The 26,020-nt window shown below is 36.1% G+C and overlaps 1 protein-coding gene and 1 long non-coding RNA gene across 2 annotated transcripts in view; one reads left to right on the forward strand and one right to left on the reverse strand.

The window, feature by feature from the left end:
• Positions 1 to 22,941, reverse strand: part of LOC125679329 (uncharacterized) — a 50,725-nt gene extending 27,784 nt beyond the window's left edge. Inside the window, exons 1-3 of the mRNA XM_056162302.1 lie at positions 22,806 to 22,941; positions 22,594 to 22,646; positions 2,845 to 2,988 (exon numbers count right to left, since the gene is read on the reverse strand). Coding sequence (XP_056018277.1) covers positions 2,845 to 2,988; positions 22,594 to 22,646; positions 22,806 to 22,891 — 283 coding nt within the window. The 5' untranslated portion in view covers positions 22,892 to 22,941. The remainder of the gene's footprint in view (positions 1 to 2,844; positions 2,989 to 22,593; positions 22,647 to 22,805) is intronic.
• On the forward strand, positions 14,818 to 18,207 carry LOC125679509 (uncharacterized). Its single transcript, XR_008802376.1, has 3 exons — positions 14,818 to 15,051; positions 15,276 to 15,387; positions 17,226 to 18,207. It is a non-coding gene; the product is annotated as an uncharacterized LOC125679509 (long non-coding RNA).
• Positions 22,942 to 26,020: the final 3,079 nt, after the last annotated feature.

Consider the following 26,020-nt stretch of genomic DNA (forward strand, 5'->3'; position numbering starts at 1 on the left):
GTTGTTCCATCACCACATCGTATTACAGTCATGAACCTTGCACACGATTGTGTATTGTCTGGTCACTTGGGAGTGAAAAAGACGACAGTGTTGTCAAATTTTTATTGGCCAGGAGTACTAGGAGACGTAGGAAGATACTGTAGGTCTTGCGATGTGTGTCAGTGAACCGTACCAAAAGGTAAGGTATTTCCTGTTCCGCTAGAGTCCATGCCCCTCATTGATACTCAATTCGAGCGAGTTGCTGTAGATTTGATTGGACCCATTTTTCCAGCAACCGATCATGGAAACAGGTATGTACTTACCATGGTTGATTACAGTACTAGATATCCTGAAGCTGTTGCACTCAAGGGCATCGAGACAAGACGTGTTGCTGAAGCATTGTTTGAATTCTTCACTAGACTTGGTATTCCTAAGGAGATTCTGTCAGATATGGGAACCCATTTTACATCTCACCTGATGAAAGAGGTAGGTCGTTTACTTTCTATTGCACAGCTAACAACAACTCCATATCATCCCGCTTGCAATGGTTTGGTGGAGAAGTTCAATGGAACACTCAAACAAATGCTAAGACGTATGGCCGCTGAAAGACCCAAGGATTGGGACAGGTATGTAGCACCGTTGCTTTTCGCATATCGCGAAGTTCCTCAAGAGAGCATGGGATTTTCCCCGTTTGAATTATTATATGGACGAGCAGTTCGTGGACCGATGTCAGTACTACGAGAGATGTGGACAAAGGAACTAAAGGATCCAGAGGTCAAGAGCACTTATCAGTATATGTTAGACTTAAAAGAACGTTTAGAAGAAACATGTGAATTAGCAAAAAAGTCATTACAGAAGTCCAGTCAGCGCTACAAGAAATACTAAGATCGGAAAACAAAGTCACGTTCGTTTAGTGTCCAAGACAAGGTTTTAATCCTCCTCCCTACAGACAACAATAAACTACTCATGCAATGGAAAGGTCCGTTTACCATTGTTTCTAAATCTGGTAAGGTTGATTACAAAGTTGATGTTCAGGGCAAAATCAAGACTTTCCACGCCAACCTTTTGAAAAAATACATCGAACGAAAAATAGATACTCGTGAAGTTCTAAGTTCTTGCGCCGTCATAGAGGAAGACGTATTTGAGAATTCAGATAGCGAGGGTGATTTTCCTTTAGAGGTACCGCCTGCCGAAGCTAAGGAAACATTTGACGACGTGCATGTTGATAAGAATCTGACGACACAACAACAAGGAGACATCAGAGAGATTCTTTCAGAATTCAAAGATGTTTTTATCGGATCTACCTAATCGTACTCATTTAGCTCAACATGAGATTCATCTGACAACATGAGATTCTATCCGTAACAAGTCGTGTCAGATTCCATTTGCTTTACGTGATTCCGTTAGGGGTGAAATCAAGAAATTATTGAGATGGACATTATAGAACCGTCCGAGTCTCGATACTCCAGCTCTATTGTAATTGCAAAAAAAAAGCTGATGGTTCCAAGCGAATATGCATTGACTTTAGAAAGCTAAACAAGGTGAGTGTGTTCGATGCAGAACCAATGCCTGATCCCGAGGAAATCTTTGCCAAGATTGGATAGAGTAAGTATTTTGCAAAAGTAGATCTGTGTAACGGTTACTGGCAAATTCCTATGAGGGTCGAGGATAAAGATCTCACATCATTTGTCACCCCTGATAGTTTGTTCAGATTCAAAGTGATTTTAAGTTCACTAAAAGTTCTTTTTTTAGAATCCACATTTGAATCCACTCCTGACATATGTAGTCGCACAGTACGTTTGGGCAATAGAGCAAAGGATTTTTAAGAATTTTGTTGGATATAAAAACGAAAATACCGTATATCTGCAGTTTACCTAGGGTAGCTGTGGGGTCTGGGCTGGACGACCCGCTAACTTAGAAGGCAATAATATGCGATGTTTTAGCCAGGTGGTCCCTCTTCGTATGACTCTCTTGTACAATTGTGTCCTCAGTAGCACCTTCTAGTCGGTTATGCACAGAGTCTACTGACGGAGCGACCGGGTGCTGGGCGGGATAACTTGACAAGAAAGGTGGTCAGTCCCTCAGGAGTAACATGCATGACCCACCGGTGTGTGAATATGCCCTGGTGCCCATCGACTGACCCCCGCCTACTGGGTCAAGTAGAAACACCAGTGTCTTGTGGTTCGGCGTTGTATCGCCAAAGGCTAAGGGAGACAGCCCCAACAGAAAAATCTAGAGTGGAGCCCCACAGGCGGACAGTCCCATCAACATGATACTCTCTCTGACAGCTCCTGTAGTCAACCTGATACCAGATGTACTGATTCTTCCATTCCTCTGGACCATATCAGGAAGACTGGGAGGGGTTATTGTTTATTGGGCGATACAGCACCTCCACAAAACAGCCCAGGATTGCGTCATGGAAAGATAACTCCAACAACTACCTCACCAGACGCTACTCCATACTCTGCATACTGAAGGAAGCCAAACAAACATTGACTAACCCAGAAATTAATTCTGATCTTATCAGTATGGTATTATATATGGATGACCATAAATACTATATACGCCTGATATAAATCTATATTTTTCAATACTTGCTCGTTTTAAATCTAGTTTTCCTCATTTGTAAATGTGTTTATTCAAACCTCAAAATATCACTTTCATAAAGTTGTAAATGGAACGTAAACAAGATATTGAATCATCTGCTTCAATTAACAATAACATCATTCACATGAACAAAAGTATCTCCCTTCCCCCTTGAAGACTTGTATTTTGATAATAACATTATCAAAATGCAGCAATCTAGCATGTAATTGTGCTGTTAAACTTCTTTTTTCATTTCAGCATTTTATGGTAAATATTTACCGCTGATATTATATGAGCATCCTATACTTGCGTCGCAAAACTGATCACGTGAACAGTTACACTTCTTTAAACACCCAAATCCATACGATCCATAAACACACCGTCCTCCAGAGCAATTGTGTCCATAGGTACCTTCATCACAAGCTGAAACATGTAATGAAGTGTTTGTTTTGATTGTCAGTCATAGTATAGACATATACCAATGCAACAATTTTATGGTTACTAAGATTTATATTGAGTTTGCACTTTAAGTTCTAGTTCTAATTATTTGAGTATCAGTTCTGTTTTTCGTTTGGTTTGTGATTTCAATTCTATTCATTTAATAATTCTATCCATATACCGGTATTTACCTTTTAGAATTTAGCATTGGTTATTGGTTTAACAATTCAATGCCATGTTCATATTTTTAGTTTATAAAAAGATAAAAGTTGTATTTTTACATGTACATTCTGCGTTATATGTCTGAATTGAGATATTCAATTTAAAAAATTAAAAATTAATTGTGCGTGCCATACTTATATATATATATATATATATATATATATATAGATAGATAGATATGCAAATCAGTATCAAACTTTTTTCAGGTTACAAGACTTGACACCAAGCAATGTATCAAAGTATAAATTCAACTCTCTGGGAATTTCTTCGCGCTTCCTGTCAAAAGAATCAATGTCAATAGGCTGATGAAAGGTGAAAATAACGTACAGTAATCAATCTCATAAATCCTATAAGCCATACAAAATAGTGATTTGGGCATACACGGATCCCTGGACACACCAGAGGTGGAATCAGGTACCTAGGAGGAGTACACGTAATAATCCCCTGTTGACCAATCACACCCGTCGTGAGCCTTATATATCGCTCGGGCAAAGTAATCTGTAGTCAAATTCAATGTACAAAAAACGGCCTCAACTGATATGAAACGTGGCAGAAAACATTTTACCCAATGACAGGTTCTAAAAGTTAATTAAATCGTTATAACGATCATAAAATTTGCGAAATGTTGACGTAATACGATACTATTGGAAACCCTATATCGTCAACTTATCAGTAGAACATTTACTGGATCCAGCAATGCATCTATACTTGTAAGGGTTTTTGTGAAGCAAGAAAGGAAATATTGTTACAAGCTTTGTCAACTGCAGCTAAAACATATTCATCATGGAACCTATCTAATCCTTTTATCGTTTCTCGTGTACTAAACACAGAAGTACGCACTTTTGTTTTGGTGTGTTTATGCGTGATTTTGATATTCCTCTATTATCCATTCTGACAAAATGTTTGAAGTTTCTCCTTCAGAACTGTTCACATTTTCGTGAGGAGCACAAAACGGGGCTTAATAGATCCAGCAATGCATCTATACTTGTAAGGGTTTTTGGGAAGTTTATGAATCCAATATAGGTACGGTAACTCATATATATCCGTCCCAATGATTGCGATATTAATTTTTTTTAACTGATAAAAAATCATCTTTTGAAAGGGAAGTTGGAGTATACGTACAATTTTAAAATGTGGATAAATGCCAAGCTCGATTAATATACAGTTGTAATCATGAGCCATACAAAGACAGAAAATGTTACAAGCTTTGTCAACTGCAACTAAAACATATTCCTCGTTTAACCTATTTAATCCTTTAATCATTTCTCGTGTACTAAACACAGAAGTACGCACTTTTGGGTGTGTTTATGCGTGATTTTAATATTCATTTTATATCTGATATCCATTTAGACAAGGTATCTAGTGGGTTTTTTTCATATTCAACCCCATTGTCTGGCATAATCTTGACAGATTTGATATTAGAAATTATATTGCTTTAATATTCTCGGAATAGTTGAATTAAGCGCTTAACCAAGATTTAATGTATAAAGTAAAAAATCGTACAAAACATTGCAAAAGAAATTGTTAAAGAGGTATACAACACATACAAAGAGATATGTAATAAACTAACAACATTTCCTCCATTTCAATGAAGGGGTCAAGTATTACTTAACGTTATGAACCTAAAACCGGGAAATAAACATAAGCTCGGGCCTTAATTGGAAAGTCCAAAGGTAAACTAACTGCATTCATTTAGGTTACGGTGCTATAATGATGACATAGAACATCGGTCGTCAGTTCATGCAAATCTCATGCAAATCGTTTGAAGTTGTACAAAGATTCGTCACCACCGTTACATAGAAACACACCACAGAGAAATGAAAATAAACAAAACGTTATTGAAGTAAAAAAAAAACGTTAATAAACGAGGACATAATTTCATAAAATAATTGGGCTGTTGAGACAAAATGGAAATGGGAATTTTCAAATCATATTTCGCAGTATTTATAGCAAATCGAGTGGTCGTTAAACCGAGCCAGTGCAATTGATAATTTGGTTAAATGCTGCCTGACGTGTTTCATACCGATTGGTAAGCCATTCCTGGCACATGTTGACTAAGATTTACTCCGATTACCTGATCAGGATAAAGGGCTCACGGCGGATGTGACCGTTCAACAGGGGATGTTTACTCCTTCTACGCACCTGATCCCACCTCTGGTGTGTCCAGGGGTCCGTGTGTGCCCAATTCTATATTGACGTAGCATCGTTTTTCAGGGAAAGGGGGTGGATAGTCAGAGAAGATGCCTTCACACGACTTTGTCTAAAATTCTTGACAAGAATAAATAGATATATCAAAACAAACAAATCCTAACATGTTCATTTGACTAATATTCAAAATCTTTCAAATTTAAAATGCATGGATGAAGGTTAAATAGTGGCATACGACTTATTATACCTCAATATATAGTTTTTCACACCTTTTAAAATTCAGGAGAGGGAAGGGTTAATGATTGATTGCTTTTACGACTGGTTGAGGAGTTTTCACTCATTTCTTATTTTAAGATACCAACAGCTTTAGGTTAAGTACCACAAATTTAGACCTACATGAATGAAAGATGAAGATAACGAACAGTGATAAAACTCTTTAAGAAAAATGAAGGGAATTAGATTAGATCCGTTTCATTTGTAACAAGTATCCCCTGTATTTTTTCTATACAAACTGTATGGCATGATACATGTACCTTATATGTTTTACATTCATATATTTATAAATATACAGTTTATGTATGTTTTTAAACACTATTAATTCATTTAAGAAAATCCACGTATTAGAGGTAGTTGAAAATGCGACAGATAAGAACCTGGATTCCATCCATTCCAGTGCCCCTAAGGCAACCGCATACAAAGTATCTCCTACAGACACAGTGTCGGGTGAGGCCCAGGCTGACTCTATAACAATAACTAAGGAGAAATATGTAGCCATAAATCCGGTAAGTTTAATAGAAACCTGATGTAAGCGGTGTCAATATTTCATCCCAGTTCCTCAACGGACAAAACGCATTCAAGTATCGTTTCTATCATCAATCGCAACTACAGTGTCTACTGGTGTTCAGTGTTCGAGTCTGTTTGATGAAATGTCTTTAATAGTGGGTGTTGGTCTTTTACCATCCCATCAACTAGCTGCAGAACTGTAGCTCTCTGAAAAAATATTTTGACATAACAGAGAGCTACAGAGCCACCCCTTATAAAAACCTTCGATTTACGGCGCACAAAAAGCTGCGCACGGTTGAGGCCTTATATCGTTGTATTCTTGAGTTACTGTCTCATGAATTTAATATCAAAAAATTCTTAACATATTTTCCTACTATACTTGTGTCTAAACATACCTTCAAATATTCATTAAAGCCCCACACGACCTGAAAACTCCCAGCTTCAAATGATTTCGTTTGTTGACGTAGCCATGTTAGGTAGCCGGGTCAGTTCGTACCCTGTTGTTGTTAGTATATATTCATAAAATTCGTTATATGTTATGTATTCGCTCTTCATTTATTATCAATACGAATAATCTATAGAAATTAAAAAAATAAAGTTTTTCTAAAGGTAAAATAAGCTCTTGATTCATGAAAATGCTACTAAAGTCCTTAACACTCGTGTGGCAGGGATGGAGACCGCACCAGACTAATGAAAGCCGCATTGCCGTGAGTTTAGCTATTTGAATAATTATTATTTAAAGGCACTGGGATGATATATTATTTAAAATATTTAACTAAAATATTTGTGGGGATATTAGTTCACATCTAGACGTTATTGTGCAAGTATGGAAATTAACCAGGATTCGAATTAACCGGCTACCTAACATGGCTACGTCAACAAACGAAATCATTTGAAGCTGGGAGTTTTCAGGTCGTGTGGGGCTTTAATGAATATTTGAAGGTATGTTTAGACACAAGTATAGTAGGAAAATTCTTAACGATATAAGGCCTCAACCGTGCGCAGCTTTTTGTGCGCCGTAAATCGAAGGTTTTTATAAGGGGTGGCTCTGTAGCTCTCTGTTATGTCAAAATATTTTTTCAGAGAGCTACAGTTCTGCAGCTACCCATCAACAGTCTAGACAATCCACTAGTCAGATTAAATAAGTGATGAAGATGTCGACAGTGGTGATGGTGATTATCAAGATGCTGCTCGAGAGGAAAGTGATAGTGAGAATGAGGACTCCAATATTTCCCATTGCGACTGAAAGTGAAGCTAAACGATGTACGACAGTTCCTTGTATCAGAATCAAGATTAGGAAAGCTTCTACGGAAATGTGGCATCTGTGGCATGATCTCTCATTGGCATCTGAATTATACAAAGGGCACTACGATAGGAACAATATCAACATGTTCTAATGTATATTCTTCAGATTCTGTGTAGCCACCCTACACTCCAACGAAAATGGCACCTGATAACAAGCTAGAACGACTGGAGCAGCACAGTGGCATTTGAGTTTAGGGGATATCGTAGTCGTGAAACCTGACAAAACTCCAATTACCTATGTTAAGTTATTATCCACCTACATTTTTATCATTCTCAAGTCAAACAACGTCATTACATTAACATGCTTATATATGCCGTTCAAATACATTTTGTACTTCTATTTTGATATTGAATATAAATAATATTCAATTAATATAAAGTGTTTTTTAATGCTACTTATATTTTCAATAAGAATTTTCAATACATCTTCAGACTATGGGATATTCTACGCATCAACTTAGTGGAACGTCGTCTTCAGTTTCCGTCATGTCTGGCAGAGGCATATGTTTACAGACCACCACCTCTTAATTCGTTTACTTTAATAAGGATTAACTCATTTCCACAAAACGGACAAGGTGTCACTGTTTGGTGACTGTTGACGACCTAAGTATTTAGCGTCAGAACACGGAGACAGATTTTGATGCTGTTACATTGATTGATTATATGATTAACGTTTCTCTCGAGAATCTTTGTTTTGTTTTGAACATATTTCATTGATGAAATCAAAAGAATCTTTCACTCATATGGAGACATCACCAACCATTGCATGTGAAGGGCTGCAAATTTAGGCTTATGATCAATGCTTACGGTCTTTGAGGAGGGAGGGATCTCTATCATACCACATCTGCTGTGATACGGGACCTCGGTTTTTTGCGTTCTCACCCAAATTTAAAGCTGTATGATCGGATGTTCATGTATTATGTTTGTACATCATTACTTTCAAGCAGATCAATTAGTGCTAAAAGTTATAAATTTTTCCTTAATCACATGCTTGAAAACATTTGCATGTGAAAGAAAACAGCGAGAAGATTATTTAGAAAGTAAACAAGTGTGGTACATGTAAAACCTATACGGTACCAATTTTGATGCACCAGATGCGCATTTCGACACATAATGTCTCTTCAGTGATGCTCAAGCCGAAAGTTTGGAAATTCGAAATAACAATCAATTTGTAAGAGCTAAAACGAAAACTAGTGTGTCAAAAACTGGAGCCATATTCGTTCAAGGATAAGAGGTATGCATCAGAGATATAATCCTTAATTTTGAAATGAATTTCTAAATTTTATTCCAGCAATTAAATATACATCTGTATTTGCAAGCTAGTAACGTAGTACTTAGCTACTGGATTTTAGAGATCCTCGGGGACTAACAGTCCACCAGCAGAGGCATCGACCCAGGGGTCGTAATGTAAAACCTACACGGTACCAATTTTGATGCACCGGATGCGCATTTCGACAAATAATGTCTCTTCAGTGATGTTCAAGCTGAAATTTTGGAAATTCGAAATAACAATAAATTTGTAAAAGCTAAAAGGAAAACTAGGGTGTCATAAAACCGGATCCACATTCGTCCAAGGATATATGAAATAAAATCATCCGGAACACTTCGGGCCTTTCATCGAAAAAACAAGGTGTTTTACTGTGAAAGGCTCGAAGTATTCCAGATGACTTTTAAATTATATATTGTCAGGCGTCTATAAATAGCCCCACACGCGTCACGGGAATCAACATGCTGTATTCTGTCTAATTGTAAGACTGAAAGGGCGTAAAACGATGAATTACTAAGAGGAATTTGATATTTTTATTTCTATTAAACTTAAGGCACGGTACTGTTGTTACAAAATACACAGCTTTATACAGACAAGATCACCGATGATTTGAATGTTTGAACTGATGACGTGACTGTCACTTGAAATGGCAGAGTGACGCGTGTGTTTGTAAACACAGATTTAAAATCAAATAATTTTGGTTAAAATGAAATAATTTTGGTTAAAATCAAATTAGTTTGGTTAAAACTGGTGAAAAAATGTATGACAGGTCATACATCCTCGTAACTACATACGTGCGATGATTTAATAGCGTTTTTGCAAGATGGAAAAAAATTGTCGTAATACAACATACAACTTTAATCGCCTCTTATGACAAGTAAGGGGTACTGTGGGCCTATTTCAATCCGGATCGCCACGGGATTTGATGATGTTATAATTGTGGTTTGTAATATTATCCAAATGTGCTGTGGTGCGATATTTATTGTCACAAATTAAATATTTCTTTATGTTACAATATGCCCTTTAGTGTTTCTTTTCAAATCACTTGCGTGAAGTTCAAACTGGTTGTTGGTGGTTCTCAATAAATGATGATCTTATAGAAATGCCCACTTTTCAATGCATACCTGATGTTGTTTGTATTCTGATCAACGAAGAATCACAGGAAGTGATGGTAATAGTACTGGCAATACATGTACCATACCACCCCTAGTAAAACAGGTGGTATGATATAGACAACTGCTACAATTATTACTGACAAAGTTACCGGTTCCTGTGAGTTCTATTTTGCTAGCGGGTGGTATGGTATCGACCACTACTGTAATTATTACAAAAACAAGTATCTATTTCTGTGGAGAAACATCCATATTTCTTTCCTATATATAACGAAACATCTCGATTGAACCATAAAGCGTGATATTTAAACAGGTATTCATTATATTTAAAGTTTTCTCTGACAGATAATTGAATGATCATTGAGCAACGTCGTTTACACATTTTTAGGAAGAGGTCATTATGTCTATTTTAGCCATGACAATGTTCATAATTAAAGATTAAATATACATGTATATCATATATGCTAATAAAAACATCTGCCTAATTCATGTATTATTTTTAGCAACTACTTTTACTTTGATCTCGCCATGTTCACATCATTTCTCCCTAAATATATGTTCGATTGACCCTTTACTGTTCAATGGATTATGGAGGAAAATATTCAGATAGAAACAAAATAGTTTATTTTAAGTATATAAACGAGGAACATAACTAATTAATTGAATGACTCTAAATCATAAATAATACAAACAAACGAGTAGGTGCGTGTACATTAGTTTGCACGATATGCAGTAGGTTATATAGCTGAGTCCCTCTTAATTCCATTCGTCGTTTTCGTGTTGACAAAAATTGTTAGGGTTTCAATAGAGGAATAGTATCTAATAAAAACATTGATGTAAAAAAAGCCACATCGAATCTATCACAGTGGTATCAAACGAAGTTGAATAATGCTGTTTTTCTTCACAATAGGCTGATCGGTAAGAGACGCAATTGTTATATGTGGGGTCACAACATCACGTGACCCGCTATCCTCATTAAGCACACATTTCGAAATCAGGATGTTAATTTGCGTCGATTGAAATGTTAAATCAAACCTGAAATTGTCCTTGATAAACTGATAGTTTTTTGTGTGTATTGTGATAAAACCCAACATCAGTTTCTAAATACTTTAGTCCTTCACACACTTGACTTTATGATATCATAGGCAGTTGCTTGTTCAATAAACATGGAAAAGGGTAATATTCATATCTTGAGATCAGCCATTGAAAAGATTACTTTGTCAAACACAACTCTGATTCTACACAGAAACATATTTAAAGATGCTGGAGTTCCTCGTTGATAATTCTTCGTAGTCATTGGTGTGACTGATCGCTAAATACGAATATTTGCATTTTCCATTTTTGTAGACGAAGCAACTGTCTATGATGTCAAATTCTAATCTTTAATTTATCGTGAGGAATGGCGGTGTAAATAGTTGAAAAGTCATACGTTTTAATTTGTTAATTTTAAAAAGGTTTTGATATTTCAAATATACTAGAAGTTCTGTAGATGTTTTTAGAATCCGCATTTGATTTACACCACTTTTGGCATATTTTGTGGTACAGTGCGTTTGAAGTGTCTCTTTCACGGCTGTTGATATTTTCATGAGGAGCAAAGATTGGGGCTTGATAGAACATTCACTCGGTCCAGCAATAGTATCTAAAATATGTACTTGGTTATCGGAAGAAATGAATAAAGCAAGAATAGCTAGCAAAACCAAACACATTCGCTAGCGCACGCACACGCGACAGAAGAGAAGACCGATTTAAAGTCAAACACAACCGTCCGTCCTTTTATAAAACTACACTATAGGAAAATGTACAAGCTCATTGGCCTCCACTATGTCCGGCTTAAAGTGAAAAAGTATTAATATTTACTATTATTAGTTTGCATTCATTTAAAGGAGTTGGTGCTTCCTGTCTCCAATTGAGTTAATACCTCCCTTTTCAGAGACTCTAAATCATTCCTCCAAATTTCTGCATGTACCCTGCTATTTGAGTTTTATAACATTAATTTCATTGCCATAACCGCTGATTTTCTGCGGAAGAACAATTTTGAATGGTCTTTAATTCAATAATCTGACCTAAAAATCAATAAGGTCTTATTAATTAACTGTAGGCCTTGGAATTCCACAGGTACTTCACATTATAGATTTTAAAAAATCATCATCCATTTCAATATAAACAATGTAAATCACAATCATCTTGATTTTTTCTAGTCAAGTTGCGAAAATAGTTTTTTGAAACTGTGTATATAAATGTTTGAGTCTTACCCTAACTTCTGTAATGGTTTAGTTTACGTATCATTCAGGTCTTTTCTAAAGTATCACAGAGACATCATCATAAATTCCATTGCCAAAAATTGTATTCATGACATAAAATTTCATTAATAGACTCGATGTCTATAAAGGATATCCTCTGGAAATATTGTTCACAGACGGAAGGATGGACATTAAAAATTATCTCCCTTACGCATAGCTCTTATCCTTAGACGAATTTGACTTCACTTTTTTGGCACACTGTTTTCCCCAATAATAGCTCTAAAACTTCATTGTTATTTCGGATTTCAAACATTTCGGTTGGGCATCACTGAAGAGACATTATTTGTCGAAATGAGCATCAGGTGCATCAAAATTGGTACTAGATTATTCCCGCGTTTCGTAGAATAGCGGGAAAATATGGTATAATAGAAACGTATTAAAGCGCTAAAAAGTAGGCGGGGCCATAGGAAGGCCAATAGAATTCTAGTGAATTCGAGTAATAGTCTTGTGTTTGGTCATTCTAAGCCAACGCTTCACACGAGGCATTCGAGCTTTATTTTTGGAGCAGCAAAATGGAGTCCCAACAAATGGATATATTGTTATCTAGAGTGTCAGACGTTATAGATTCCAAATTGGCTTCTTTAGAGGTGAAGATCTCGAAGCAAGAAAAGCAACAGCACGAACAGTAAATGTGCATAATTCAAGCAGCTTCCGATAAGACTTTCGTTTTTAAAAGAAAAGGCAACGAGGCACAGTTCAAGTTTAACAACACTGTGAGAGATAAAATGGTACAGGCCAACACCCACATAAACGACGGTGAAGCCGAAGCCGCTTTCCAAAGCATTACGGAAGGTATAGAGCTTATAGACGACATACAAAGGCTAGTAAAACTTGCTGACTCGTCAAAAATGGTTGGAGAACCGTACAAGAATATACTCAACACGAGATATCATCGGACGAGGAAGACGAGAAAAGAATATTTAAAGCAGAGATGCGCGCGGAAAAGAAATTGAAGGAGGAACGAGCTCAAAAAGCCAGAGTCACACCTTATACAACTCCCGCAAAATCAGCACCTGAGAAGTCAAACAAAAATTACAGCAACAAGAAGCCAGGGACCTATTACAAGCGCGGTTTCCCGGAGCATTGGGCACGGGATTGTAACAAGGAAACGCTAATTAAGATAAGTACTAGTATTCTAGATGAAAATGCTAATGTTCATTACAATAGTAATTCTGTTAAAGCTGATATAGCACAAAATCAGTTTATAGTTTCTAAAAAAGATTATGATACTGAATATGTCAGTCCATATTTACGTTTGAAAATGCATTTGTCGAAATGGAAGAGTATGTGCACAGACAATTATGTCTTGAGTATTATAGAGAATGGTTACATAATTCCATTTAAGCACGTTCCATCAAGTGAGTTTTTTAACAACAACAAATCTGCCAGTGACAATGTGAGTATTGTTTACCAAGAAATTCAAAAGGTTATTCAGAAATGCTGCATAACACAGGTAACTCACATTTCTTTTATGGCCAATGCATTGACCGTGGCTTTCAATAAATCAGGTAAACCACGCTTGGTCTTAGATTGCATACACATCAATAAGTTCTTTCATGATTTTGTATTTAGGATGGAAGATACTAGAACTGCTCGGGAACTTTTTGATACTGGATATTTTTGCGTTTTGTTTCGACCTTACGTCTGCATATCATCATATAGAAATTTTTGAAGAACACAGAAAATATTTGGGTTTTCATTAGGAGCATTATGGTTAGAAAAAATATTACGTGTTTAACGTTTTACCTTTTGGCATTTCTTCGACAGCCTTTATTTTTACAAACGTTTTGAGAAAAGGTGTTCAGTATTGGAGGAATTTAAGATTACACGTAATCATATATTTGGATGATGGTTTGGCAGGATCTAAAACTTTTTCAGAGGCAGAGTCTATTAGTAGACTTGTAAGAAAGGATCTTTCTGAATTGGGTTTTGTGATCGTTGAATCTAAGTGTGAATGGCATCCAAAACCCCCGTTTGGTTGGGTTTGGAGTGGAATACAGAGACAGGTAATTTGAAAGTTACTTTTGAGCGAATTAAGATGGTAATGAAGTATATAAAAATGTTTTAAAACTAATTCAAACAGGTCAAAACACGTTCTACGTTAGGGCTATTGCTAGAGCCACATGTCAGCTTATATTTCTAAGAGAGAGGAAATTTAATTTCAAGTTTAACAAAATATTGTGTGATGATTGGATTTGAACCGGGGACCTCTTTATTTGGGGTCGAGGTCGTTATCTCTTGACCATTTTATTTTAAGTGTTGGCATATTGGGTGAAATTATGTAACATTAAATGATAAGCTGATGAGGTTTGGAAATATTGGATTTATTTGTAATCATTTCTTAGTTTCATTATTTGTTGAAAATTATTTCGGGCTATGTTATTTAAAGAAAACCTTTGACATAAAACTAATTATTGATTAATATTTATAATGTCATATGAAACAGTGCATTGCATGCTGGTCATTTCTCGTGATATTTTTGTGGCCATTTAGTTGACAGGAAATGGTCTAAGGTACTGTGAAAATTTGTATTATAGTGATGCAACTAGCACTTTGTATATTTCGAACAAGTAACATAGTATGTAGTTTTCTAGGTATAGATGCACCGGTTCTTTGAAGTAATTATGAAGATAAATTTCATGTTTAAATGTTCACCGTATGTGTCAGCAGTTCATTGTTTACATCTAAAGTTATACAGACAAGGGTATTGAGATGATTTAATTGTTACTTTAAATATAGCACATGTATGGAAATCAGTTAGTGTAATAATTAGTCTAAGGTCATGCAATATGTATAGAGTCTGTATTTGATATTTTTATTTTGATATAGTACATCTTACATGTACGATACAACACTATTCAGAAGGGAAGTGCCCATAGCTGTTAGTCACCACGTTTGCACCTTACTTAGGGTATGTGTTTGCATATTGCTGTTGTGTATTTTGATGGAAGTGTTGTGTACAAAGTTTTAATATTTGTGTAATGGTGATATACATAATACAGTTATATGAATATTGTTTGAGGTCATTGATTGTAAGTCAAACAATAAAAAAGTATAGAATTATTTTTGGATTAATCAAGAATGCTATTGACTTGTATGGGAAAGATTTTAATGACATCTTGATGTATATTTTAGGGAACACTGTACATATACTTCATCACCATGGAATAAAGAACTACAACACAATTTGGAGGTGTTACATATCTATGGAAGCCGCGGTAGGACACGCGATCAATTTTTACACAAGGTGTTTGTATCAAGATATTTTGTCAAATTTTAGTTGGCACTCTTATATTGAGTTGAATTCACGGTCAGCAGAGGAATTGAAATCTGTTGAGCCTTAATTCAGATCATATTCAAGTTCACAAGAGTAACTCGAACTTGAACGTTTATAGCAATGCATCTGATACTGGGTATGGTGCATTTATAGAAGGCAATGATAATTCAGAAGTTATAGGATTGTGGACAAGAGACGAATACTGTGAGAGTTCTACTTGGAGAGAACTAGAATCGGTTAATAGATCATTGAATACTATAGGAGAAAGTAATCACGGTGAAAGTGTAGATTGGCACACAGACAGTAAAATGTCAGTAGAATATTAGAGGTGGGCAGTAGAAAGGCTCATTTGCATAGGATTGCACAAGAAATTCGTAAGAAATGTTCTCGCAGCAATGTCGCACTTAACTGTGTTTGGGTACCAAGAAATAAAAATGTTCATGCGGATACATTGAGTAGATGTTATGATATTGATGACTGGGGGATCAAAAATCACATTTTCAAAGATATGGATACTTTATGGAGGCCTCACACATGCGACAGGTTCGCAACAGATTATAATACCAAGTATATTAAAATTAATTCAAGATGGTGGTGTCATAACACCAGTGAGGTAGACGCTTTAAAGCAATTTTGGGGAGAGGAAAATAACTGGCTACATGTAGTCCTCCATCTAGACTTATTTGTAAAACAACAAGCATTTTGAGAGTATTGCATGGCAATGCATAGTCCCTACCAGTTGCAAAATTTACTCTACCACAACAAAATTCAAAGTTCATTATGTAGGTTATGATAAAAGGGAAAATTGGGAAACCAGGATAGGAATCAACTACTATTCGAGTAGAGACAAGACCAGGGGAAAAAGAGAAATTTATAATTAGGTTTAATTAGGTATTTAACCAAGTCAATAAACTGACATGTAGGTGATATGAATAATTTAGCAATATGTTGTATTACTGTGCTAGAAGTTTTAATGAGTGTAGTACTCTTTTCTATTTTTCTCAGTTCAAGGGCCATAACTTAATGAAAAATCAACGGACAGAGACAAAATTTAAACTTGATCTGTAACTTGTTATGGCAAAGTAATGTACCAAATATCAAATGAATATCTGCAAGAACAACCAAAAAAAGTCCGGAAAACTGATAATTCATGCTATTTTTTAAAGTCCAAGGGCCATAACTTAATGAAAAATCAACGGACCGAGACGAAACTCGAACTTGATTTGTAACTTGCTATAGCAAAGCAATGTACCAAATATCAAATGAATATCTGCAAGCACAACCAAAAAAAGTCTGGAAAACTGATAATTCAAACTATTTCTCTAATTAAGTCCAAGGTCCATAACGAAGTAAAAAAAATCAACGGACCGGGACCAAATTCGAACTTGATCAGTAACGTGTTATGACAACGCCATATCATGTACCAAATATAAAATAAATGTCTGCAAGAACATAGAAAAAAGTGCGGAAAACTGGACTGACGGACAGACAGACGGACGGACGGACGGAGTGCAAACCTAAAGTCCCCTTCGACTTCGTCGGTAAGGGACTGATAAATTAACTCATATCAGACTGGGGAGAGGAAGTTTAGCTATTCCGTTGGGGAAATCTGCACCTTTTTGGTCAATGCTTAAAAAAGGGGATACATGGGAGAATGGTGTTAAAAACAAAAAGTGTTTTACGTCCTATATTACCCAAAAGGGCAAGGGAGAAAACGGAACACTTAGGAGTTCCAACATCTTCGATACGATAATAGTAAGATTATTATTTGACTAAAGCTTTATTTTCGTTCATATATTTATTTTCAGAGCTAAGATTGGAGAGGAACATTGAGGACATCGTGAGTTCCACTGGATTTGCCTTGGACGACTCGGACAACGCCCTCTTAGCAAAGAAACTTTGCGAATTTCTTATAAAGTCAATATCGGTCTGCATTTTTGCGTTCTGGTGGAGCTACTACCGCAGCGAACTCTAACGTTAATGACAGAATTTGAAAAAAAGCACGGACGTCAGATTTCAGATTCATCAAAAGACAGTTATGTCAAAGACAGTATTGAAAATCAGATGTCATTTTCAAAAAATCTTGTGACATCAATGGTTAATATTTTCCTGTTTGTGGGAAAATTATTCATTTTGCTTTTCATATCTAACTTTTGGACGACTAAAATTGTAAGCTCACCTGGATTACGGCTATATGGTAGTTATTTTGTGTAGATTTAAAAGTGAGGGGTGTAAGGAGTAAAAATTATACTAGATTTTCCCCTCATTCCGTAGAATACTGGGAAAATATTGTATGATAGAAACGTATTAAAGCGCCAAAAAAGTAGGCGAGGCCATAGAAAGGCCAATAAAATTCTAGTGAATTCGAGTAATAGTCTTGTGTTTGGTTATTCTAAGCCAACGCTTCACACGAGGCGCTCGAGCTTTATTTTTTAAATATCAAAGTTTAGCTCACATTACTATCATTATTCAATGTTTACTACGGTAGTTCCGCTTAAATGCTCGTCCGGCATTGCCCTAAAGATGTTATTTACACTTGCACGGACAGAGGTTTCCATAGTTAACCATCTATGGTTTTTCCTGGGCGGTTTTTAATGTCAGTGATGGGGTTAACAATTTAAACACTTAATACAAAGCAGAACTTCATATTTTCGTTTCAAATATTTTCGTAATACTGTATATGTTGGCGTCGTTCATAAAAAATATGGCATTGTATGTATATATGTGCATTTGTATGGCGTTACATAATAAACGCCGGCTGCTCCAACAAGCTCGCCTGGGTTACGATGATATGGTAGTTATTTTGTGTAGATTTAAAAGTGCGGGGTGTAAGGAGTAAAGATTATACCGTATAAGTTTTACTTTAAAATGCTTTTTCATTAAAAACAAGAGGTACTGTGAGCAATGCTCACTAAGAATACCCCCAGCTTACCCCAATCTCCCAAAGGGTGTTGGTAATAGGTATAAACTATCTCTTTTCTGAGTGTAAAAAACAAATGGCATGACAAACCGAACCATATTGCTACTTCGATGTCCAGTGCGCGTGACCTTTGACCTTTTGACCCCAAAATCGATAGGGAACATCTTCATCCCATGGGTAGTCCATATGTATGATATGGTGACTGTAGGTGGAAAGGATAACGCTTTAGAGCCCAGAAACCATATTGCTACTTCGATGTCCAGTGCGCGTGACCTTTGACCTTTTGACCCCAAAATCGATAGGGAACATCTTCATCCCATGGGTAGTCCATATATATGATATGGTGACGGTAGGTGGAAAGGATAATGCTTTAGAGCCCGGAAACCATTACGTCTACAGACGGATGGACGGACGGACGGACAGACAGACGGACAACCCGATTCCAGTATACCCCCCCCTCCAACTTGTTGCGGGGGGTATAAAAACCCTCATACTTTTGTATGCAATATATCCCGCTCGCACCGGTAAGTGAGAAAGTTTCCCAGTTTACTTTCGGAAGGTCGGTGGCCTCTTCCCACGTACTTTGTATCTGGGATCTCTCTTCCACCATTGAAATCTGGGCGCCACCAGAAAAATTGTTGAGTGTGGCGGAAAATATCAATCAATCAATATACAGTATTAGTTGACAACGCAATTGGCTATCTGAAGGACATACTACTAAAATTAAATCCAAAATCGGGTGGGAGAAACCTAACTATGGGGCAATTCTATTATCTAGTACTTTTCCTACTACTTGTATACAGCCAGGTTTCCAGGAATATGATAACTATTGTGGGGAAATCCTACACTACTGGAAACGGACAGTTGTGAGATTCTACACTGGGGTGATTCTACCTAGGGCAAAAGATGGGTCTGGGTTTATTCTTCCTAGGGGAAATGCTATGCTTAGCCCATTTTTTCGGAGAAAGGTCTAATCTACAACATCGGCATTAAATGTGAAAAGTGTTGCGAACGACCTTAAAGGTATAGTGTCACGGAAGGCTTTGACATGATACATTATTCGTTATATGGATTCTTGGTAGGGTATATGGACTCGCATTCCCCGTCAATGTTTATATTCTCTCCCAAGCTGTTATATACTTTGACATGGAATGCGAGTCCATATACCCTGCCAAGAATCCATATAACGGATATGTCCTACTGCAGAGCGATCAATGTGGAAATCGGACAATGAAGACGGGGGTGCGTTCTGAAAAACAAAACTGGAAAGAAATTATTATAATTCTTTTTATACATTTGTGAACTAATTTAAGAAATAACTTTTAAAGATCAATTGCATTTTATTTTTTTAATTTTAACTTTACATTTGATGTGAGATAGTTATCAATAATATATATATTATACATGTATAGGCCTTTAACACCTTAGCCTAAACCCAAATGGTGCGGCAGCAGCTGTGAGGTCACACAGTAAACTTGTTGTTCGTCATCGTTTTGATTCTTTAACTTACGGCATCTGTGTTTAAATTGTGAATTATGCATCACTGGAAGTATGGAACATTTGGTATTTGCTGCTGGATAAAAGGTCATGCAAAAATCGGGGAAAATATCATCGAGGTTTTTTGCCATCGAGCTCCGAATTTTGTACAGGAAAATATTAATGTGTGCGGAGTGAAAGTAGAGTTTGAGTTGATGGTGGCATGATAAATGGCGTTTCTATTGATCTTGGAGTGCTGATGTGGATTGTTTTGTAAAAATAGTTAGAAGTAGTGTATCCAATGGTTTCCTTTTTCACGGCTGGATACGCGTTGGTACACAGCTAAAGATGAAAGGGATATGTGACCGATAACACACTATCTGGTACACATCGTTATTATGTTACTTTTATTATTTAACGGAAATAAATGTGATTTTACTATAATTTCTGAAACTGCGAAAACTAAACGATGGATTTAAAAAAATATTTTTAAATGATGTTTATTTTACGAAGCGGTTAAGTATATATCTAGATCTATCGAAGCTATTTTGTACCCCATCTATTCTTGGCAGAATATAATATAGGGCCTCATATTACCGGTTTGTCGTCCAATCAAATGTCTAGATTTTTCTCTGCAGTAGGATATAAGGTAAACGTCATGCATAGATCAAAATTTCTGGCATTTCACAAAAGGCTGGTGACGTATCTTTATGTGTGAAAAATGTCGAGAATGGGACATAAAACAATAATAGGAGTTCTCAGAATGAGTGCCTACAAGTTTCCTCCATGAGGTCCCGTGGTGATCTTTAGATCCCAAACTCAATAGTGTTCTTTCACTCTTGATAACAAAGCTGCAAGAAAAGTGAAGATAATGAACATAGACCAATCTCTTAAATCCCACAGGGAATAATTAAGAGTAGGGATAATACGAACCTACGGGCATAATAAACGTGGGTGAAGGTCATTTAGAGGAGTAAGTATCCCCTATTGACCGGTCACATCCGCCGTGAGCCTATAGGTTTACCAGGTAAACGGAGTATCCCGTACTCAAAACCAATGTGTAAAGAACGACCTAACAATTGTTATGCAACAAGTAAGCATACTTGACAACAGGTTGTATTTGCAAATAAGATCATTCTAACGAAATAGAATTTACGAAATGCTGACTTCAAACGAGATTGTTGAAACCAATGTAACATTAACTTTTTTGTCAGTAGATTGCCTCGATTTTAAAATTGGTCACACGCAGAACATGCTCTAGCGTATCGAATCCGTTGAGAGGCAAATACATCACATAAACGTGATAATAGAATATGCTATATGAAAGATGAAGATTACGAACAGTGATCAATCTCACAAGTCATAACTGATATAGGCAATACAAAATAGAGTTGGGCAAATAAGGATCCCTGAATATACCGGAGGTGGGATCAGGTGCCTGGGAGAAGTAAACATCCCCTGTCGACTGGTCACATTCGTCTTGAGCCTATAGCTTGATCAGGTAAACGGAGTAACCCGTATTCAAAATCAGTGTGTAAATAAGGGTCTAACAATTGGTGTAAAACAAGTCAGCATTCGACTTTACAACAGGTTCAAGTTGAAGATGGAGAGGTTGAAGACATCCCGTTTGTTATAAAGTTGAGCTCTCAGTTTGCCGATAAAATTGATGTGCTATAAAATATCAAAATATGAAGCAAATGTGATAAACTCTGTGGTGACTTTCGCTTTGACTGTAATATATCGAATCGAATATAAATAAAAATGAATTTTACTAATAGATAAAACGTAGTAGATAAATGTATATCTAAATGTAAAACTTATACGGCACCAGATGCGCATTTCGACAAATAATGTCTCTTCAGTGATGCTCAACCGAAATGTTTGAAATCCGAAATAACAATGAAGTTTTAGAGCTATTATAGGGGAAAACGGTGTGCCAAAAAAGTGGAGTCAAATTCGTCTAAGGATAAGAGCTATCCGTGAGGGAGATAATCCTTAATTTTGAAATGAATTTCTAAATTTTATAACAGCAATTAGATATACATCCGTATTTTCAAGCTAGTAACGAAGTACTTAGCTACTGAGCTGTAGAGACCCTCGGGGACTAACAGTCCACCAGCAAAGGCCTCGACCCAGGGGTCATCATGTAAAACTTGTACGGTACCAATTTTGATGCACCAGATGCGCATTTCGACAAATAATGTCTCTTCAGTGATGCTCAACCGAAATATGTGAAATCCGAAATACCAATGAATGTAAATGTTGCGTTAAAGGCCTTAGAAAGATATTTTTTTCAAGTGAAGTATTGAATCAATTGAGCATAAAGTAATTTAGCCTGTGTAGTGTTTGCAAGCCTTTGCTATTTAGTCCTGTAGTGATCTTGAACATTTGATCCAAAATCAAGGATTTTTCTTTTGATAACAAAGCTACATGTGAAGAATGAATCAAGCAGAAAATGCTGTCTGTAAAGTGTTTACAAGCTCAGTGAAAAGGTGAAGATAACGATCACAACTCCTGTAACTAAGGAATACAAAACTAATTTTACAGTTGAGAGTTAAATCAATCAATCAATGTTACACACACACAGTCTCTCTGAAACATTCTCACCCACACAAGAATGGCCCCGTTACTATATCCGTTTTGCAATGCATTTTTTGAGGGAATGAAAATAGGATGACGTAGCGATACATGTATACCCGATCACCTTTTTTGGTGGGAGAAATGATGAATATGGTTACAGTGATTTTAAACTATTCAAAAACAAAAGTTAAATTGCTTACGATTGCAGAATGTATACTCCTGTCGATAATTCACACAGCATCTCAAAGGATCTCTACAAATAAGCCACGATATTAACGCGATTTGTGTCTGACGTTATAAATATAAGCATGATTGTTCCTAAATGTAAGCATTATTGTTTCCAAATCTGAGTTTTATCAAATTTCAATCATGTTAAATGGTTTACATTTTATTTATGGTGATCATTACTTACCGACCGCAGACTCCTACCCCGAGTCCAGCTTTTGAATGAACAAAATGTAAACAGAAGAGCAATACGTAACATGCAATGGACATCATGGTTTATGCACAATTTCTTCCACCATTGCTTGTAAACTACATACGGTAATGAATTATGTTATAAAAAATAATATTTCCTCAAATACATATCCATCAGGAAGTTATTTCTACCTGAATTTTCTAAAAAGCAATAAATGTGAGTGTGGGCGACGGATTGGGTTAAACATGCAATAAAACAAAATGAATATGTGTCGGTTTGTTTAAGACGGTGACTATTTATAGCAACTGTCTTAAGATGCCGCTTCTGTGGGCCTGTGGGCGTTCCTGTATATACACGGGATCCTAGTGGCTGAAATGTGCAAGCAGAATATCAAGACATTTGAGTTTTTATTATCAAAATTAAATGTTTATGATTATAAGCAGGTATTGAAGCCTTTACAATAACAATCTGTGCTATATACACGAAGACGCCGCGGTGGCCGAGAGATACAATCAATCAATCAATCAATATACACGAAGGTAATTCCCAATTAATGATATGTTACTTTTCTCGATTCATAAGATGATGGCTTTGTAATTAACAAGAATACTGCACATGCACCGGATTTGAGAGGAATGAGATTCATCCAGATTTATCTTATTATTATTATTTTATTCATTTATAAAGCGCAAAATTACATATGGACCGCTATCTGACAATTCGGGCTTAATGACATCGTTATTATTACGTGATAAATTGCGTCAGAAGTTGGCGCCATATTTTCCATTCATTCGAAGCACATGTCAATAAAGAAAAAGTTGATATAGAAGATTTGATGGTGTTTTGATGTTAATATAGAAAAGGACTGCATGCGAATCTGAGGTGAGTAAGAATACTAGGATCAAACAGGTTTAAGTTTTATTGATGGTAAACTTTGAATTTGTTTATATAAGGCCCGTCCAATATGTAGGCACCTATCATGTCTTTTTTCGTGAGTGCTTACACATGTTCATGAATGTTCGCTGATTTCATATTGCTGTTTGGAATATATTAGAAAACCTTATGTATCGCCATGAAAGAAATAGGTCCGTAATGTTTGATAACAGAAAAACCCTCACGAATGTAATATTTTTAAATTGAAAACTCATTGAATCCTCGATAACGTTTGTTAACATCGGATGCAGTCTTCTATCATTTCGGCTGAGCATGACTTGATGAATTGTGTTTTTATTATTAGGAGACTATTGTGTTACAGTGTATGTGTAAATAATAATAATTTGGAACCGTAGACAGTAGTGTTAAAGCTGGTCTAGCAGATAAAAATATTTGAACGACTCACTTGCTTAAAGATTTATATAACTGGTAACACAATAACATAATAGCGGGGTGGAATCACACGTTATCAGTATTGCGTAACGGTAATACGGAATATCGCAACCATTATTTCGTCTACGATTCCGTTGCGGTTTTTATCTTTAGTATGCCCAATGAGATTACCTTTTTTGCGATAACTTGGGCACTTTCAGTAGACGAGCACTTAGGGTTATTTATAATTAGTATCAGATATAGTGAGCCCAGGCACAGTTTATTGTCGATTTTGAAAGTTAAGGGATGGGTAGGAAACGGAGAAAAATCTTAGATCAAACCTCAAAATTTTAAACCCAAAAGGGGGAGGGGCTAAATGTTACTCCATGATTGTCTGGAAATGAATGCATAAATTAATTGTGATTATTTATATCATTGTATAGTGGTCCGTTGTTTTAATGACACGAAAATAATAAATCTAATTAAGTAAATATCCGCAAACGTGCATACATTTTTTTTATTAACTTTCTTTCACTTTATTAACTTCCTTTCACTTTATTAACCTGTTTTGTTATTTCTCCACTAAAAAACATCATAGATTTAATCCAATAATATATGTTTTTGGTACTAGGGTATTAACTTCATTCTGAAAAATAGCTTTCAAATCAGGCAGACATTTTTGTATCAGAAATACATCGTCTTTAGCAATCATTAATTTGAATACAAGAGTTGCCCAAGTGACGCATAATTTTACCTGTTTTATTGGCTGTGATATTCAGCGCCGGATCAATCTTAGTTATCATCGTCGAACTGTACAATCAAAGGTTAATTCTTTTTTATATTTAATTCTTTTTATATAATCCTTATATCACGAAACAGGACAAATGAACAGCATGTTTGGGAATGGTATTTAACAAGATAACACAATTTATTTGATGAAATACTTAAAATACATCATTTTGTGAAAGTGAGTTTGGTAACATAGCACATACAATTAAGCGTTGCCATGCAAGATCAACATATACGTTCTAGCACGATATCATTTGTGTATCCCTGTACCGTGCGTCACGGAATATATGAGAATAATAAATATATTCCTGTTTCTATTTGCAGATTAAAGTTTCTCGGACAATATTTCTCAGGTTTCTATGTTCATTATGAACCCTATAAATTTATATCACAAAGGCATCAAACAGAGTACAATGTATTTACTTTCTATATACAGTGCAATTGTTTATTTATTCCTTTGCTTTGCGTCCCTTCCAGAATTTTTCATTCAAATTGCGACGTCACTAGCTGGAGGTGAGTACAGATTTAAACCTATGATAAACGTTTAGGGTTCTTTCTTGTGTCAACGCCTGTCACGACATGGACCATCGTGTGTTACCCGTGCAATTAATCAGGCTTGTATTATTTCTGCAGTTGTTGAATAACATGTACAACCAAATACTTAAATAGGATGCATTCAAAGTATACACAGAAATTTATTTTAATAATTTATGTACTTCTAAAGAGTTGAGGACCAGACGTGTCTTTAACAACTCTGCCACCCATAATTCGGACGAGCCTCAGGAAGACTACTCTCAGATGACAAGAGTATCTAACAGTTACAACGTACTTAACTTTAATAGGCGCAACGCAATTTCCACTTTCAACGCCACTGAGGAAGAAGACGTCTACGACGAAGGTGGCGCTGTTGTCGGAAACAGAAACGATGACTTTCAGGACAGCTACGTAACACTTGCTCTTCAGCGGAACCAAAGGATGATCGACGTCGAATTTGAGAAGAATGCACATTCTTATGCTACGAAGGCAGCTGATGATAAGGATGGTGACAGCTATATTACAGTAGCTGTTAATGAGTAGGAGGATACAGGACAAAATTCAAACGGTACTTTCAATAG

The sequence above is a fragment of the Ostrea edulis genome, chromosome 1 (genome assembly GCF_947568905.1).
Source record: "Ostrea edulis chromosome 1, xbOstEdul1.1, whole genome shotgun sequence".
NCBI classification, from domain to species: domain Eukaryota; kingdom Metazoa; phylum Mollusca; class Bivalvia; order Ostreida; family Ostreidae; genus Ostrea; species Ostrea edulis.